This window comes from Drosophila hydei, unplaced genomic scaffold (assembly GCF_003285905.1).
Source record: "Drosophila hydei strain 15085-1641.00,03,60 unplaced genomic scaffold, DhydRS2 tig00000001-arrow-pilon, whole genome shotgun sequence".
NCBI lineage: Eukaryota > Metazoa > Arthropoda > Insecta > Diptera > Drosophilidae > Drosophila > Drosophila hydei.
In genome coordinates, this window is record NW_022045643.1 from 5,761,498 (window position 1) to 5,779,884 (window position 18,387).

The 18,387-nt window shown below is 38.6% G+C and overlaps 2 protein-coding genes across 3 annotated transcripts; one reads left to right on the forward strand and one right to left on the reverse strand.

Moving 5' to 3' along the window:
- The first annotated feature begins 808 nt into the window (after nucleotides 1-808).
- LOC111595343 lies at nucleotides 809-1,599 on the forward strand. Its single transcript, XM_023309017.2, has one exon. It carries the CDS (start codon nucleotides 900-902, stop codon nucleotides 1,452-1,454), a length of 555 nt encoding a protein of 184 aa, XP_023164785.2. The 5' UTR covers nucleotides 809-899; the 3' UTR covers nucleotides 1,455-1,599.
- A 10,308-nt stretch (nucleotides 1,600-11,907) lies between these two features.
- On the reverse strand, nucleotides 11,908-17,358 carry LOC111595333 (zinc finger protein 3 homolog). Of its 2 annotated transcripts, XM_030226014.1 has the most exons (6): nucleotides 16,359-17,358; nucleotides 14,762-15,599; nucleotides 13,140-13,337; nucleotides 12,790-13,079; nucleotides 12,629-12,733; nucleotides 11,908-12,542 (listed from the first exon to the last, which is right to left on the reverse strand). In XM_030226014.1, the coding sequence occupies exons 1-6, from the start codon at nucleotides 16,866-16,868 to the stop codon at nucleotides 11,946-11,948; spliced, it is 2,538 nt and encodes an 845-aa protein (XP_030081874.1). In that variant the 5' UTR covers nucleotides 16,869-17,358; the 3' UTR covers nucleotides 11,908-11,945. The 2 variants fall into 2 exon arrangements, with proteins under 2 accessions (XP_030081874.1, XP_030081878.1); XM_030226018.1 differs by lacking the exon at nucleotides 11,908-12,542 and having other exon boundaries at nucleotides 12,617-12,733; nucleotides 12,790-13,076.
- Nucleotides 17,359-18,387: the final 1,029 nt, after the last annotated feature.

The window sequence follows — 18,387 nt, forward strand, 5'->3', positions numbered from 1 at the left end:
ACTTTTCTAAGCATTTTTTTACGGTATAATGTTGGAAGAGGACGATAGAAAATGCGATGAGCGTTACAGCTATATTGAGACAAAGCCGACCTATGGCAGCACCGTCTTAACAGGCCACTGGTTTCATATGCGTTGCGAAAATATGAAACAGAGCAGTACTGCCGTGGTGCCCTGTGTGTTGGAGGAATCAATTCAGCAAAAGGGATGTGGGCGACACGTGACCACCTGTCAGCAGGCGTTCTCATTGGAAGGCTGCATAAAAGATGAATTGACACGCGACTATGGGGAACTTAAATTGAACAGCTTCAGCAATCACATGGCGCAGCGCACCAGCTATAAGAGCTTGGATGCCGAGAAATACAATCGCAACTTTACGTCCTTCAATTATTTGGTATACGAACTGTGGCCCAGGGCGGCGCGGAAGACTCGTAGTGAGTTGCTAAAGACTATGTCCCCGTATGACGCCGACAAGAAGATCGCACATGCCGCATCACCCGACCCCCTCGATGCCTACGACAATCAACAAGCAACAAAGTACGACCCCAAAAGACATCTTGAGGCGGTATGTCTCCCGCCCACCTCCTACAAGCTCGAATTCAAGGGGAAATTTTCAGCGGCAGCCGAAAGTGCAAAAATGGAGGACAAGATTGGTAGACTCGGCTGACCAACAAGCCCATGATCAAATCTGCTCAGATTGCAAATGAAGCAATGTGTTAAACAATTGAGAGCAATAAACTCGATTTTTTGAAAATCATAAATATGGACCCATATGTCTATGAATTTGCTGTTCACTTTAAATCTCCGTAACACACAGATTGTAGTTCAGTTCCTAGTTTTTCAGATTTCAGTTTTTTGTTTTCAGTTTTAATTTTGGTTATTTTAATTTTCCATGCTATCTTATGGATAATTTGGTAACACCACCATATGGCACGGAGGTGTTGATTGGCAATTGGGTGGATCGGCGCTATGCGTTCGATCAGAATGGCAAGGGCATACTGCCGGGTATGTGTGGTGACGACACTTGTGAGAGGCATCTCTCGCTCGCCCAGGACACGTATACGGATGCAGCATTCAAGGCTGCAGTGGCATTGCCCAATTTTTCGGATCACCGCAATTCATTTATGCGCAACTATTTTACGGGCACCACATCCAGTGTCGCCTTTTTGAACGATGCTGCGCTTAAGAGAAATTTCACGACGACAAACACCTTACTGTACGACCTGTTGCCTCGGCTGGACAGGGAGGCGCACGCCGAGAGCAACGCAGCGCCATCTGGCATACCCGAGCATAGACAGGAGTTGGACATGCTGCGGAGCTATGGTAATATGACCAAGACGTTCAGCATTGCGGAGCTTTCCAAACCAAGAAAACCCCTTGGGGAAAAACTTCGATTGCGAACCACATACGATCTTGCCTTTAATAAGCTCCCAAGGACTAAAATGGATTTCCGCTAAAAGGGAAAAGCAACCAAACTGAAGTTAACAATAAAGCTGAGCTAGGAACGCAACAAGCCAGCTGTGAGGCTAGCTATGCCTATGCTTATGCTTCGCTTCTAGCGCCCCAGCTGTCTCGTTGAGTTCAAAGTTCATATAAAATGGGCTACGATTGTTTCCTTGCTGATTTGCCGGGTATGTTGCAGTCTGTCAGAGTCCCCTATGAAATCTTGGTTATCTTGAGTAGGTATCAAAGTATGTCGGACTATATCACGAGTAGATCAACGTGAATCAGTCAGAGTATACCAGAATATAGCCGACTATATTAGAGTGAATTAGAGAAACTCAAGGTATATCAGATCATAGCTAAATTGTTTGAAGTATGTTTGATTTCTTCACACTAGCTACATCAGAGCAGATCAGAGTGAGTCAGAGCATAACAGTTTATTTGGAGCTCGATAAATATCAAAAGACGATGCATTCTTCAGATATAATCTCGCTCTCCCTTCAGCTTTTCTCTACACTTCACACATGAGCTTCTCTTTGCGCTGCCCTCTTCAGCTCCTCTGAGCATTTTTCCCTTTAAATTCTCTGTGCGTCTCTCTTCAGCTTCTTTCTACACTTCACACTTCAGTTTCAATGTGAGCTTCTTTCAGCTTATCCATTCAGTTTCTCTGTGAGCTACCCACTCCTGCTTCTCTGAGCACTTCTGTCTGCTTTATTCTTTGAATATCTAAGCTGACTTCTATCGCTGCTCGTTGCCAAGTCTTCATTTAATAGAAAAATATTCACTATATTTTTTTTTATATTACAAGATTCAATTTTTATTTCATTTTCCATTTTTTCTTGTATAATAATATAAGTTTTTTGGTTTTTTCTTTTTATTTTCGTAATTTAAGTAGTTTCTATTTTTTATTTTGGATGCCAGAAATTCATTGAAGTTTCATTTGTTTTTTTTTTGTTTTTTAATTGTTTTTTTTTTAATATTTTTTTGGTTGCACATGTTGCAAGTGTTGCTTAGCTTTTATTTTGAAATTAGTAGGTCGATTAGACATTTGCAATACTTTTGCCGTGTTATATAATTCATATATATATATATAGATATATATATATATATATAAATATTTATATATATATATATTTTAATATTAATAATTATTACAAAAAGTAAAATTTGACGACATTAAACTAGACGACGTTTTGCATATGTTTTACTCGCTTAAATATTTTACTTTTGCCATGTCTTCAAGTGTGTGTGTGTGTGTGTAAGTGTGTTGTTGTTGTTTAATGTTTTTGCCTTAAAATCGTATGTTGGAGTAAATGTTTGGACAATTGTTAACTGCCTTGAAATTGTTGTTGTTTTTGTTGTTTGTTTGCTTGCTTTGGCTGACGATTACATTATTAAAATTATGCTTAAAATCTAAACCAATGGAAAGAGTTGTGGGCGTGGCCTGTGGGCGTGTCGTGTGTGTACTAAAATGTGTTTGATTTCTGTTTTCTGTGTTGCTTCGAGTCGTTTTAGGTGGTACAAATTTTCGTGTGTGTGTGTGTGGGTGTATCAGGGTGTGGGTGTAAGTGTTGGGGTTCGTGGTTTGTTTCGGTTTGATAAGTAGAAATTTATGTTTTTTGTATTTAAGAAGTGTGCTGATTATATGCTCATATATATAGCTTTTGTATTTTTTGTTTTTGGTTTTTTTTTTGTTTTTGCTTACAACAATTAAAATTTTGAATTTCCATTTTGTTTTTTTATGCTTGTTTTTTTTTTGTATTTTTCTTTAGTATATTTCCGTTGTATTTTCATTTTTGAGAATTTTATATAGTATTTACTTATTTAGCTTCGTTTATGAAATTTTCTTTTTTCTTGCTTCTTTTCTAAATCTGAATTTTTGCCCATTTTCGGTTTCAAAATTTTTATGTTTTAATATATTTTTATTTATTTTTCTTTGTTTCGCGCTTACTATAATTTAGTATTAGTTTTAATTTTAATACCTAAAGTATTTTAATTTTAGTATTACTTAAATCTTGCTGAATTTTCTTTTCATTTCTTAATTTTTTTTTTTGCTTTAGCATTTTTTATGATTTTTTTTTGGTTTTTAAAAAATGATGCTTAAACATTTGGCTTAAATGTAAATTTTGTTTTGTTTGCTCCAAAAATGTAATTTAATGTAAATTGTAGTTGCCGTGAATGCTCAATACTCATATATATATATATATATATATATATATATATATATATATATATATATGTGCTTTTTTTCAATTTAGTTGTTGCCGAGAGGACGTTTCCGTTTATGTATTAGCCGTGAGTTTTGTAAGTTTTGGAATAGGCCGAGAGAGGTTTTTGTATTCATTTTCATTTTGAATTTCATTTAGATTTTGATTTTCTTTTTCTTTTTCTTACTTTGCCTTAAGGTCAAGCCATCATTTTTTAATTTTTTCCCTTTATCATCATAAATTCATGTCCTTTACCTTTTTTCGATTGACCAAACTGTGCCTTGGCGATCCTCGCTCTTGCTTGGGACCTTCTTTTTCGCTTTTCTTTTGACATTCATATTCTTTTGGTTTTCAAAAGTTTTCTTAAATTATTTCCTAAATGCAAATTGTTTTTTATGCTTGCCACAAATATTATATAAAACTTGAGTTTCGAAACTTGCTTTGCCAGTTAGTTCAGAAATGTTCGCTATGTTTTTTGCTCTTAATTTTTGTTGTTGTTGTTGCTTGTTTTTGTTGTTGTTGTTGTTGTGGTGGTGGTATGTGTGCAAAAAAAGGTAAAAGAAGTAGGAAAACTGAACCGAAATTGGTTTAGATTGAAAATCAAATTGAAAACTTAATTTAATGAATTCTTGTAGCCAGTTTTATTGCTTTTCATGTGCATTTTTTCTTCTTTTATTTAATTTATTTTTAAGTTTAGTTTTTATTCCAATTGGTTTTTTCTTTTTACCAGTAAAGTGAGATTTTTTTATATTGTTTTTTGTATTTTTTTTTTGGTTTGTCTCTTGTAATATAAAAAAATGTTTCGTTTTTTTTTATATTTTTCTTGTTTTTTATTTTTATTTTATTTGGTTTCATTTGTTTTTTATATATGTTTAATTCGCTTTGTCTGTGAATTAAATTAGAAATTATATAAATTCATATATAAAAAATGTTTAACAATCGTTTCGTTTTTTCTTCTCTTGTTATTTTGTCTTTAGCTATTGTTAGTTTCTGTTGCTTTAAAAAATATATGTATATAGTTTATTTGTTCAATTTGATTTCATACTTTGTCTGTTGAGTTGCATATTTAACGCTTTTGATTGGCTTCAGCTGCACTGAATTCGTCGTTTGGCTCTGGGCTCTGTCTATTGCTTGGCTGTATAAAAAAGTTGCTCTCACTAAGAAAAATGTTTTGTTTATTGTACTATGGTTGCTGCTTTGCGGTATATGTTGCATTTGTTGTAGATCTCTCCTGGTTACTGTTTGTTCTCTACTTGATGAAAACAGAAGATTCGTTTGGTTTATTGTTGTTTGTTGTTTGTTGTTTGTTATGTCGTCATCAGGCTATGGCTGACTGCAGCAGGTGTCGCGTGCGCGCACACCTGCCCAGCTTGTATCACTATTGCTTTGTATTTGATTAATGGCTTCGGCTCTTACACTGCTCAACAAATATATTATTTCTCACTTTCTGATAAAAATAAAAAACGTTACTTCTTCGAGTTGTAGGAGAGTGAACTTAAATTAGGTTCTGGATTGGGGTTGTTGTGGGGGCTTGGGGCTTGGATATGTTGCGATTGTTCAACTGAAAGAATCGTGTTTAATCGTGTGGGGCGCCCCGTTCATGGGGCACTCCACAGCTTTTTACATTTAGTTTAAAACATAAATTTTAGCTATGTATTTGTATTTGTATTTGTATTTGTATTTGGTTTTTATATTTATTTTGTTTTGGTTTTTGGTTTTTGTATTTTGATTTTATACAACGCACTTGGTTTCTTGGCGGAATGGGAATAATAAATAATTGATTTACTTACTTCGGTACTATTGCAGTTTGTAATTGGTATTATCTTTACATTGTGTGTGTCTGAGTGTGTGTGTGTGTGTGTGCGGGTGTGTCTGAGTGCTGTTTGTATGTACAGTTTAATAATTAATTATATTTGCATAATAATTAGATTGCTCTCTCTTAGCTGAACTCTAAATAAAATTTGTTGCTATTGTAATCTGTCGGTTCGTTCAGCTATTTCTATGTGGTAGTCCCTGTCAGTGGTTTATAATCGTTAATTACAAACTCTATTATGCAATTGTGTCTGTTCTTCAAATAAATGCCAACATAACAAATTGTGTTTCGGTTGCGGATTCTTGGTTTGGTTTGGTTTGGTTTGGTTTGGTTTCTTCTGCTTTAAGCGATCGCAAGTTTTAAAAATATTTGTTTTGCATATTTCACTTAACACTTAGTCAAATACTTTTAAGGGGTTTTCTTTTTCAAGTAAATGTTACTATTATTTTATCAATATATATATATATATATATATATATATATGTGTTTATATATATATTTATTTTTTAGTTTTGTTTTGACTTTTGCTATTTTTTTGTGGTTGTTGTTGTTGTCTTCTGTTTGTTGCTTTATTTAACTATTGTTAATTACTAATTGTTTTTGTTTTTATTTTTATTTGTGTTTCTCTTGCTGCTTGTGTTTGTAAAAAATTCTGTAAAATATTTTCGGTACTATTTCTCTTGGTTTTGTGGCATCGTTTGTCTTGTTGCAAAAACAACAACAGCTCACATCGTATAAGTATAATATATGTTAAATAACTCATTCGATTTGATCTGTTTACTTTAAATTACTTGTTCTATGGGCACATTGTGTGTATTGCAAAAAGCCTCGACGTGGCCCTGGCTCGGCAGCGGGCTGCGGCTCTGCTCCATTTGCTGCCTCTAAATATCTATTGAGTGGGAGTTTGGCTTGGCGATGTCTAGGAACAACGAATCATTGATTTTTGAATTCTTCTTTGGCAAATTCGTTTTTAAACCGAAATTAGGAATGCTGCAGTCGCGCCTAGCCGACTGCACAATACTCGTTCACATGAAAATTATTGCTAAACTTGGATAAGTTCAAGTTTGATCAGATTTAGCTTTGCTGATTTGCTTTTCATGTGACTATTGGCAATGGCAGCTGTGAGGGATCTTGTTAATCCAGCAAATGTCTCTTGTAATCCAGGCTACAGCTCTAGAGCTGCAGCTGATAATACTTGATTTCAATACATTTCATAACTCTGCTGGATACAGATATAGTCATGCTCGATTTGGTCTCTATAGCTGACTCTACAGCTACTTCTGTAAGCTCAAGTCTCTAGCTGCTTTGGCAAGGCAAACGCTTTGTTTTCTGCTTTCTCTTGGGGCTGCCAATTGCTAAACAAGTCAAAGTATACAAGTTAATCTAAGGATTAATCTAACAAATGTAAAAACTGCAATAAATTCGAGGTAGAATATTTAGTAAACTCTATGGCATTCATGTTGTCTGTTAAGTATTCTCTATATATAGGTAGGTTCTATGTCTAGTCAACTCAGTTATGAACTGTACAAGTGTGTGTAGGTGTGTGTGTGTGTGTGAGGAACCATGTTTTGATTGTTGCATAAAATAACTGAAATTGCAAATGTGAAACGAGCCGCAGTCGAAGCCCAACTCTATGCCCCAGGGTTGCCAAGTCGCCAACATTTTGAGCTTTTTGCAATATTTTGCTTGTTTAGAATTATTTTTGTTTTGTTTTTGTTTTTGTTTTTGTTTTTTTTTCACTGTTTCGTATTCGTATTCATTAAAAACTAACGAGGCTATTGTTGTTTGTATGTTTGTTTGTTTGTATCTTAACAGTTTTCAGTTAAATAAAAACAGTTTCATATTGCTTAAGTATTTCTCTTGTTTACACATACTTTCAGTACTGCTCTGCTGTCTGATAATTCATTCTATTTCATTTTCGATTTCATTTCTGGCTTTGGTTTCGCATTTACGTCAAATACAATTAGATATATATGTGTATATATATATCGTATATAGAGTATGTATTAAATACGTTAAAAAATATAATACACCATACATATATATAATATAAGAGTTAAGGTTTCCATGCACTATATGCTATTTGTTTGTATTCGCATACATATATACTGTGGTATATATATATATGTATATATAGTATGTATCTAGCTTTATGTATATATACTTCTTGTTGTTCTTGTTGTTGTTGATATTTGAGAATTCAACTAAAAGTCTAAATGAAATGCATCGAATCAAGTTTTGACTCGATTCGTTCAATCAAATCAAACAGCTTCTTCTTCTTCTTCTTCTTCTTCTCTCATGGGACTTACAACGTTAAATTATTATGATTTGTTAGTGTTATTATTATTATTATTACTTTTATTATTATTATTGTTGTTGTTGTTGTTGCTTACCGTTGCTATTTCAATGCGTATTTATCTATAATTTTCATATATTTTTCTCGTTCTGTTTTATTGATTTGCTTGAAGTTTTACGTTTGCTTTAGATGGTTCTCGACTTAAAACTATTATCACTATTGCAGAAAGCGAAAGCGGTTTGTATTCAGACATAGAATGGTAACACTCTATATCACTGTTGTTCTTGTTGTTGTTGTTTGTGGGCATTTACTATGAATTTGTGTTTTGTTTTTGCTGTGATCTGAACTGTAAGCCGGATGGGTTTTTGGAATACATTTATCTTTAAATATTATATTGAGTTTCTTATATTTTTTTTATTTTTAGGATTTCATTTTGTTTTCATTTTTATTATAATTTCTTGTTTTAATTTTAAGAAGAAAGGATTTTCTTGAGTTGTTTCGTTTTGGTTTTCTTTTTCTCTCTTTTTTTTGGTTTTTTGTCAAGTTGGTTTTCTTTTTTCATTTTCTCATTTGAAGTTTTTGATTGGCCAAGTTTGGTAATTTTTATAATTTTTCTGTTTTCTTTTCATATCCATGCCTCTGTGTGTGTCAGTGTGTGTGTGTGTGTGTGTGTGTAGTTACATATTTGTTTAATGGATGCTTTATTGAGACTGCAATTAAAATTTCTGCTATAAAAATTACTTGTATTTGTACTCTTGGTTATTTAAATTGGGCTATTGTTGTTGGTTGTTGTTAGGTATGCTTGTAACTTGCTTGTGTGTAGAACTCTCTGCTCTCTCCCCTTCCTCCCTGTCTCCTGTCTGTCTTTAACTTTAACTATTTATTGAGGGTTCTCTTATATACGAGTATGTATGCATATATGTTTCCAGGACTGGCTTAAACTACATCATTTCATTTCATTATTATTAGCCCCTTTGTCTGTCTAGGCTGTTTGTCTCTTCACTCTCGAGTGTGTCCCTCTGGGGTGTCCACACTCATCTGACTCTCATCTAGTTTGTTTGTCATAGCCGGTTTTAGTTTTTAGTTTTTAGTTTAGTTTTCTTGTTGGTTTTACTCTCACTGAAGCAGCTTTCTTATTGTTCTCGTTTCCTTCTGATTTCTTGTCGTTTGTGTGTTTGTTTGGAGCTATCTATGCTTTCTCTCACTTGAAATTTCGTTTGCAACTACAAAAAATAATAATATTTGGAAATCATAAGTGAAATATGTTAAAAATTAAAACGGAAATCATAAATTTCATTGGAGCATTTCAGAAAATTTTGCTTAGTTTTCAAAATTGTTTTTGTTTTTTTTTTTTATATTAATTTTTAGCGCCTAAATTTATGTTAAATGTTTTGTTTTTTTTTTTGATTAATTTGTTAAATTTTGTATTTTTTTATGCCTAAAATTTTACAAAAGTTTTATGTAATCATTAAATTTTTTGTTTTCGTTTTCGTTTTTGTTTTTTGCATTTATCACAGCGACATTCAGTCTAAATTTTTGCTTTTATTGGAATTATAGCATAATTTGCCACAATTGATATATAATTATTTATATTTATATAGTAGATATTCACTTTAGTTAACTAAAACTAAACATAATTTTGATTTAAAGCCAAAAGGTGTTTGTAACTGTTTCGATTTTCGATATTCGTTTTAAAGCCAAACATAATTGTTAAAAATTTCGTCTAAAAAGGCCCAAAGGATTTATAGCTTAGTGTTAATTTTGCTCGCACTTATAGCAAATCATGCTGTTCTTCGATTAACTTGGTCTAATTCCAATAAAAGCCGTTCGTATTGGATATCATAGAGATCTCTTGTTCTTGTTCTTCTTCCTCTTCTGTTGCCACATGCAATTTGGTTGTTCTTTGTTTTGTTCTTTCTCAAATGTGCCTAAAAGTGTTTTTTTTTGTTTTTGTTTTTGTTTTTGTTTTAAAATTTTGACTAACCTTCGTTAATGTAAAATGCTTAAGATGCCAAACAATTTTGTTGTTAATATTATTTTCGTTCTTTAACTTGAAACTATTTATAAAACTTTTGTTGTTTTTTGACTATTTACAATTTGCTTTGCCCAATAATTGCCGAAAAGTGTTTTTGCTGAGCCTATCACAAAAAGTCAGACGCCTTGCCCAAGCCGAAACGTTTGGTTTGCTGTGTAGTGTAATTACTCCATAATTAAATTACAAATCAAAATATATATATAAAAAAGAAATTAAAATTATTTGTTGGTTTATTAAAAATGTTTAAATAATAAGATGCAAACATAATTTTAAAAACTAAAACAGTAAAAAACAAATCAATTTGCATAATTTGATATCGAATCGAAACTTAACATTAAAAATTACATAATATAATTTCTATATATATATATATATTGTTTTCTTTACACATATACATATATATATATATGTGTGTGTGTGTGTGTGAGTGTGAGTAAATTACTTGCAAATCGGGGTTAGCTAAATTATAATTAATTTCTGTTCGGTTTTAGGTAACATATTCTATTAGTTTAATAACAATTATAAATGCTTTGACGGTACATTGGAAAATTTGATATAAGAAACTAAATTTTTGATTGTTTTTTGCCTTCGCTGTCGTTTGCATATATCCACACAGTTATCAGATTGTGTCTGACTATTGTTTGTTTAGTGTATGGCACCTGAAGAGTCACATCTGGATTACCTTTTGCTATAAACAGTTTTTTGTTGGGAGTTCAAGTTGGGGTTGGGGTGGGGGTGGGGTTCGGGTCTGTTGCCATGTGTGGACATAGTTGAATATATAAGTATATATATATATATATATATATATAGTTTGCTAATTACTTAATAAAACTCAACATAAATTACACACAAACAGTTGGGGGAAGACAACAAAAATTTTGTTTGTTTCCAATTTACAAAACTTAAATTAAAAATAGTTTAAATTAAACATTAAATTGCATGTTAGTTCTTGTTGTTTTTTCTTGTTTTTTGTTTTTTTAATTATAATTAAAAAAAATCACATCTCAATCAAAGTCTACGCGCAACTCCAAGATAGAACTAAATAGTTGCTTAAACATATATTTAAATCAAATAGAATATTTCACATAAATTAGCTGCTGTCTTCTACTTCTACTTCTGTGCCAAAAGATATTAAATTATTAATAAACATAATTTGCTCAGCGCAACGTCGAACGCCTCTTGATTCTCTCTCTCTAATCCTATCGCTCTAGCTGCCCCATCTATCACGCTCACTCGCACTGCCTACCTCTCTCTCTCTCTCTCACTCCCTCTATCCAACTACGCCTAAAAATCGTATAACTCCGTGAACTTTTCGGTACAAATTTGTTTAGTTAAAAGTAAGTTCCTAAAGTAAAACTTGTTTATAGAGAAAAGGAATCGTATAACGTTGTGTCTGGGTTGAAGTTCTTTGCCAACTTCTCTGTTCGCTTCTTCAACCAACCTGCGTGTGTGTGTGTGTCAAAGGAGTTTAGAGTCCTTTTCGAAAAGACTAGTACTCGTCTGTTCATGCCACATACATATATATATATATACATGGATCATATATGTCTGACTTCCTTTAAAAACTAGGAGAATTTCGTGTTTTTGATTTTTAGTACTTCAACTAAAGAACTTAAGCGAACTATTAAAGACTTACAAAATATTGCGAATATATAGGTTTTTCTTTTGTTTTGATTGTTTTTTAAAATGTGGGCGTGGCTGGAGCATTGTTGTTGGCTTGATGTGTGGAGCTGCGCTGCGTTGCGCTGCTTACTGATGACATCATAGAGATCCGAATATCGAGTGTATGTGCGGGTGTATGGGTATCGCGTGCGACAGTGTGGGCGGCGGCGGTGGTGGCGCCACGCCGTTGGCCGTGGCCGCCAGCGCATGTCCTGCATGCGTGTGCGCCGGATGCGCCGTTGGCGGCGGCGGCGGCGGCAATGTTATTGACAGCGTCACCGTTTGCGGCGCCGCCACCGTCGAGGCGTGTGTCGATGTGGGCGGGGCTGTGGCAACGCCCGTCGCCGTGATATGATGCGCACTTGTTGGCGGCGCCGGTGGCGGCGGATGATGCGTTGTTGTTGTTGCCACCACCGATTGCTGCTGCTGCTGCTGCTGCTGCTGCTGCTGCTGTTGCTGCTGTTGGGCTCCAGCTGCTCCAGTGGTGGGATGTCACTGGGCCACCACAGAGGTGGCCGCATTCTGCTGCACCACAACGCCAGGTGCACTGGCCACGGTGACCGTGACAGGCGGCGTGGGTCCATTGGCGTGCGCTGCGCTCGGCTGCTGCTGTTGCTGCTGCTGCTGCTGGGCGTGGAAGGGATGCTGGAAGGGCGGGCCGTAGCACTGCGGAAAGTATAGCTCATTCTTGACCACCGACTGCTGGGCAACTGCCGCTGCCGCAGCCGCATTCGCCGCCATGCTGCGCACCGGCAAGATGTTGGCCTTGTTGTCGACAGCGGCGGGATTGTTGTTGTTGAGGAATTGCTGCGCGGCCAGGCTCTTGGCATCGTTCATCAGATGATTGACGACGGCCGCCGAGGCGGCTGCATTCTGCTGCTGCTGTTGCACCTGCTGCTGCTGCTGCTGCTGCTGCACCTGCTGCTGGACCTGCTGCACCTGCTGCTGCTGCTGCTGCTGCTGTTGCTGCTGCCGGCGCACCTTGGTGCTGTTGGGATTCATGTGGTTGTCGATGTGCTTCGTCACCTCGTTCTCGGTGGCAAAGCGTCGCCGGCAATTGGGCATGGGACAGCAGAACGGACGATCGCCCTAGCAAGAAGAAGAGATCGGAGTGTTAGTCGACGTCGTCGCATTGCCAGCTGCGGCGCACTTGCGGGGCTCGGCTAGGCTACAACTACCTGGTGGGTGCGCGTGTGCTGATCCAGTATGGCCTTCTGCCTGAAGTCCTTGCCGCACTGGCCGCACTTGTAGGGCTTCTCGCCGGTGTGAATGCGCAAGTGCTGGGGAGGAGATGCAGTTAGAGTCAGCTGTCCAGATAATGGGCCCCAACACTCACCTGATTCAGAATGGTTCGCTGGCGGAAGAAGCGCGGACAGTACATGCAGCCGAAGGGCTTTTCGTTCGTGTGAATCCGCAGATGCTGCGTGAGATGCGATTGCTGGCGGAAGCGCTTGCCACACTCCGGGCAGGGGTACGGCCGGGACTCGATGTGTATGCAGCCGTGCTGCAGCAGCGTCGTCTTCTGCTTGAACTCCTTGTCGCAGATGGGGCAGCGCACGTAGAGCGGCATATTCGCCGGCCGCACGCCAATATGCTGCAGCACCTCGGGCAGTATCTTTTGGCCTGCTAGTTGGACAATGATTAAGAGACTGCACCTGGTGGCGTTTGGCCAGCTACTCTACTCACCCTTGCCGTCCTTGAAGTAGGACGGATAGTGCATGCCACCGCTGCCGTCGGGTGTGCCCTGCGAGTCGTCGTCATGGTAGCCGCCGCCAGCGACGGCAATGTCGCCCTTCGAGTCCGCCTCCTCGCCCGGAAAGGGCACGTCCGAGGGCCAGAGCGTCGGGTGGGGTCCGTTCTTGAAGATGAGATGCGGCGAGACATCTGTGGTAGGGACGTGTTGATCCGCAGCCGGGTGTATATGAAAGTAATCAAGCCAGAGAGTGCCACCGTTAGCAGCGCTTAAACTTGGCTCATAGCCACCTTCGATCTTATCACATAACTCGCCTAGCATCTTGCACTAAACTAGAGAGACTCTTCCTTTTAAATATTTCTGTTTTTGCTTTTGTTTTTGTTTTGTTTTCTTTTTTTTGCTATTTTTCTGTTTGTTAAAGTTGTTGACTGCTTGAGGCCCTTAAACGGAATGAACTTTTTTTATCCATTTTTTTTATTATTCCTGACTTTTGCAAGACTTGAAAATTGGCTGATTAAAATGCCAAAGATTGCTAAGAACTAGTTTTTTTTTGTTATAAATTTTCTAAATTATTTTTTTTTAATGCTTAAACTTTTTTTATTTGGGCTATCGATCCATGTGATCTGTTGTTTTATAACTATTAGGGGCATTCCACAACAAAGCCCTTTCAATATGGTGAGTCTCTAGCTTCGTTTATTATTATTTTTAAGAAAATTATATTGAGGGTATTCCGTGCTATAGTTCCTTATGCACTTCTCATTATTGTGCTCTAATTGAAATCTATATTTTGCTCTTTAATTGTTCTCTTGTAAATATATTAATTAATTTTCAATAAACATTATGGGTATTCCACTAAAAAGTGCCTATTTATTTGTCAATATCTAGCTAAAAATTAAGACTTTTTTTAATATATTTGAAAAGCTACTTTTTAATTTCTAAGTAACATTAAGGGTACTCCTGTAGCTATTAAAATTTATATATTTAAAAAAAAATGCATCAAAAATTTAAAAATATTTTTTCTATTATTTCAACTTGATTCTAAATGATTTTTAAAATTTTAAAAAATAATATTAAGGGTATTCCTCAACACAATGTCTCATATATTGCTAAATATTTAGCAAAAAGTAACTAGTTTATTTTTTTTCTATATTAAATCAACTTGCTTCAACTATGAGTAACATTGCGGGTATTCCCCAGCCTAGTTTTATATTAAGTTCTTTGACTTCAAGGATCAAATGCACATTAAATCAGTTTTGCATGCTGAAAGTCTTTTTTCCATTCTCGGACAGCCTCAAAGAGTCAACAACTTAAATTTGGAATAGATTAAAGATATATTTAAAAAAAAATGTATTTAATTTCGGCCAAAACATCGCTCAATTTGTAATTTGGAATTTGTAATTTTGGAGAATTTTGCAAGGGATTTGCATTGCTGCAAACGCAGTTAGCCAAACGATTCGCTCTAGCACTACGAGAGCAGCTACGAAAGGTGCTACCAGGTGGGTCAAATAGCTGGTTTGCCTTGCGGCCCTGACTAGCGGGCGATGGCGCAGTGCTGCACCATCGCCTATCGTTATCGTTATCGTTATCGGTAATGGATGTGTTAACTGTCGCTCGCCTTGGTGGGTGCGCACATGCTGATTGAGGATGGCCTTCTGGCGAAAGTGCTTGCCGCACTCGGGGCAGGCGAAGGGCTTCTCACCCGAATGGATGCGTATGTGCTGGTTGAGTATGGCTCGCTGCCGGAAGCTGCGCGAGCAGTACGGGCAGGTGAATGGCTTTTCGTTGGCGTGGATGCGCAGATGCTGCGTCAGATGCGACTGCTGTCGGAAGCGCTTGCCGCACTCGGAGCACGGAAATGGACGGGCGTCCGTATGTATCCGATCGTGCTGCAGCAGCGTGCTCTTCTGCTTGAAGTCCTTGCCGCAGGTGAGGCACTTGAACAGCCGCAAGTCGCTGTGCGGCTTGTTCTTGTGCGGGCGGCCAGGTCCCGTGCGACCGCTCGTCGTCCCCGTGGCGCCCGCCGCGCCCGCCGCTCCGCCATTGGGCGCCGCTGCGCCCTCATTGGCATTGCCATTCGCCGGGCCGCCGTTCGCCTGTGCGCCATTCTGCTGCTGCTGCTGCTGTTGCTGCTGCTGCTGCTGCTGGCCGGGCAGCAGCTCGGGCAGCGCATACGACTCGCCGCCGTTCTGCTCCATGGGCAGCACGCCCTTGTTCAGATAGTGCAACGGCGGGAAGCCGGGTGGCGCCAGCATGCCGCCCTGCGGCGCCCCATGGCGCGGCGCATAGTAGTCGGGCGTCTGGAAGCCGTTGCTCGGATCGCCCTGCGGCTGCCCGCCGCCATTCTGCTGCACATGCGGATTACCCTGTCCAGCCTCGCCGCCGTTCGTGGGCGCGTGCTGCGGCTCGTTGCTGCTTTGGTTTGGATTTGGCGCGGAGTTTTGTTGATTGGCAAGCTGCGAGTAGGAGGTGAGAGCGGGGAAGAGTAGAGAGAAAGAGAGAGGGAGAGAGAGAGTCAAGTCAAGCATTTTTTGTTTTATATATCTTAAGTTTAGCAATCTTAACTATGCATAGTCGCAACTTTAGCTAAAATAAAATCATTTTTAATATTTCATAATGTGCAGAATTCGAATTTGAAACTGCATTTTCTAAGCCTCAACTGCAAGCACAATTCTTAAGGGTACTGCTTAGGGGTACTATTAAAAGAAGAAGTTCAATTTGCCTTGCCTCAAACACAGCTGAAAATACTTTATTTGATTTTGTAAATCTCTAAAAAATAATTCAAAAATTTATATTAGAAATAAAGTATCTTTAGTTGAATTAACTAAGCAGCTTCTCTTTTCTTTTGCCTAATTCTAACTGCTAAGAGTTTCTCTTGAGGCAGCTCTCTTGCTCAGCAGACAAATTCAAAATTTTTGAAAATATTTAAAAAGGATCTAAGCTGGAAAAGTATCACTTTTAGATACAGTAATTAATTATTAATTAAGTAATTTAATAATAAATTAATTTCTAAAAATAATTGCTAGAAATTAATTTCTAGAAATAATCTGAAGAGTTAGGCTTAGTTCAATTTCAGCTTCAATTAATCTGTTACTATATCCTGTCTAGCCTCAGTTGCATTGAGTGAAGTTTGTAAGCAACTCTAGGCGACACTCGCCAGCTGTCAGCGTTCACTCTTAGCTTAAAGCTAAGCAAACGCAATCATTGCCGCTCACCTGATTCATGGCGTCGTCGTCGGCATTGCCATTCGCTCGCTGCTGCTGCTGCTGCTGCACCGAAGGATACGGACTGGAGGAGGGCGACACCTGCTGCTGGCGGCCATCGCCGCTGCCATTGTCGCGCGCCTCTTGGCCGCCCGGCGGACTCTGTGGCTGGCCCGCTGCTGCAGCAGCTGCTGCCGCCGCCGCTGCCTGTGCGGCAACTGTGGCGTTCTGCTGCTGCTGCTGCTGTTGCTGCTGTTGTTGCTGCTGCTGCTGCTGCTGTTGCTGCTGCTGCTGTGCGCTGAGATGTTGCTGCGCCTGCTGCTGTATGTTGGGGTACATGTCGCTGCCCCATTGGGCGGCACTGGCGCCAATGGCGCCCGCATTGCGTTCCGCGTCCTGCGAGTCCTTGTACAGCACGTACGGCTGGCCCGTGTCCTGCGTAATGCAGTACATTATCTGGCGGGGCACCTTCAGGCCCGCTGCTATGCAGGCCGCAAACGAGGCCGAGAAGTTGATGGCCATTTTGCAATTGTTCGCGTTACGGTTTGGTTATATTTGTTGCTGTTGCTTTAACTGTTGCAGTTGCTGCTGCTGCTGCTGCTGCTGCTGTTGCTGTTGCTCTTGCCGCAAGTGGTTGCAGCTTTCCTACAGAGTTGTTGCTGCGTTTACTGTTAGCTTTTCCTTATTGACTTTTGTTGCACATTTTTGATTTTTGTTTTTGTTGTTTGTTTTTTGTTTTTGTTGTTTGTTTTTGTTGTTTGTTTTTACTGCTTTGTTGCTCGTTTCATTTGCTTCTCTTCAAGGCTCGCATTTTCTTAATCATTTGAAGTTCCTTTCTTCTTAAGTGTCTTCGTTATGTTTTTTCTTCTTCTCTTTGCTTAAATTGAAATTATATTTGAAATGTTTACTCTGTTTGCTTTAGTGAGTTGCCAAAACACCTGTAATTCTCACATGTTTATTCGAAATTTCTGACAGAAATGCAATTTCGGTTTTGTCGAACAGTTTTTGTGCTGCAACTGCAAAGAGAAGAAATTTGAATTCAAATTAGTTAAGTTTTGTATTTAAATATTTTATATAAAATTGAGCTGAAACCCCAGGCGTATACGTAATATGTTGGCATGGGCATGTTTAGTATTTTACTCAAATCGCCAGCAAATTTGTAATTAATTTGCATGCTTCACGCATTTCACACAAAAAGCTTCATTTCCCATTTGAAGCAACAACAAAGTTTCAATTTCAAGTGAAAAGCAACAAAAATGCGACGCAAATTAAAAACAATGAAGATCATCATCAGCGGCTGCTTGAGCGAGTGAGGAGTGCCGCAACTGAAACACACAGACAGGGGGAGAGCGAGAGGGAGGGAGAGGAGGAGAGAGCAGAGGCCTGGCTGTCGCTGCTTCCACACCCACCCCCAAAAGCAAGCACATGCTGTGTGTCTCCTTTTGCTGGCTTTGCCTTTGCCTTTGCCTTTGCCTGGCTCCGACTCTGACTCTGCTCTTTTATCTTTTATTTTTGCTTTGCTATTTTTTTTCTTTTGCCCTGTTGCTTCACGACGACGTGCCAACTTTTTAATGCGGGATCAAGGTCTCGGCACACACACACACACACACATACACACACCCAGTTCGTGGCCTGTTCCCAAGCGTATAGATCCATTAACAATATACAGGCAGAGGCAGAGGCGGGGGGCAGAGGCACAGGCACAAGTGGCAGCGGGAACACATGTGGCATGTGGAAACAGTTGACCGTAGGGACATGAATAGCCGATTTATTGGCTCTCAGCTATTGCCAATCCATAGACATGCAATAGACGAAGCACAATTTCCGATGACATGGCCCCAGGCACTGTAATTGACTTTAAGAGCTGAGCGCTTCGAAGCCCGCTAAAGACTTTTAATTAACTTGTTCAAGCGATGTGTGCTTAAAGTTGCCAGATTTATAGATACGTTAAAGAAATTTGCTAAGCCCAACAGCAACAGGCTGTCCCTATCTATCTATGCATCTATTTTCGGAACTTTCCCTAACACAATTTTTCTAGTTT

What these genes read in the sequence shown, in the direction of transcription:
- LOC111595343 (XM_023309017.2), top strand. Translation starts at nt 900, where the DNA reads ATGGATAATTTGGTAACACCACCATATGGCACGGAGGTGTTGATTGGC.
- LOC111595333 (XM_030226014.1), bottom strand. Translation starts at nt 16,868, where the DNA reads ATGGCCATCAACTTCTCGGCCTCGTTTGCGGCCTGCATAGCAGCGGGC. An exon ending in ACGACGACGCCATGAATCAG is followed by an intron (nt 15,600 to 16,358) that starts GTGAGCGGCAAT and finishes TCCTACTCGCAG; the next exon opens with CTTGCCAATCAACAAAACTC. An exon ending in CTACTTCAAGGACGGCAAGG is followed by an intron (nt 13,080 to 13,139) that starts GTGAGTAGAGTA and finishes TTGTCCAACTAG; the next exon opens with CAGGCCAAAAGATACTGCCC.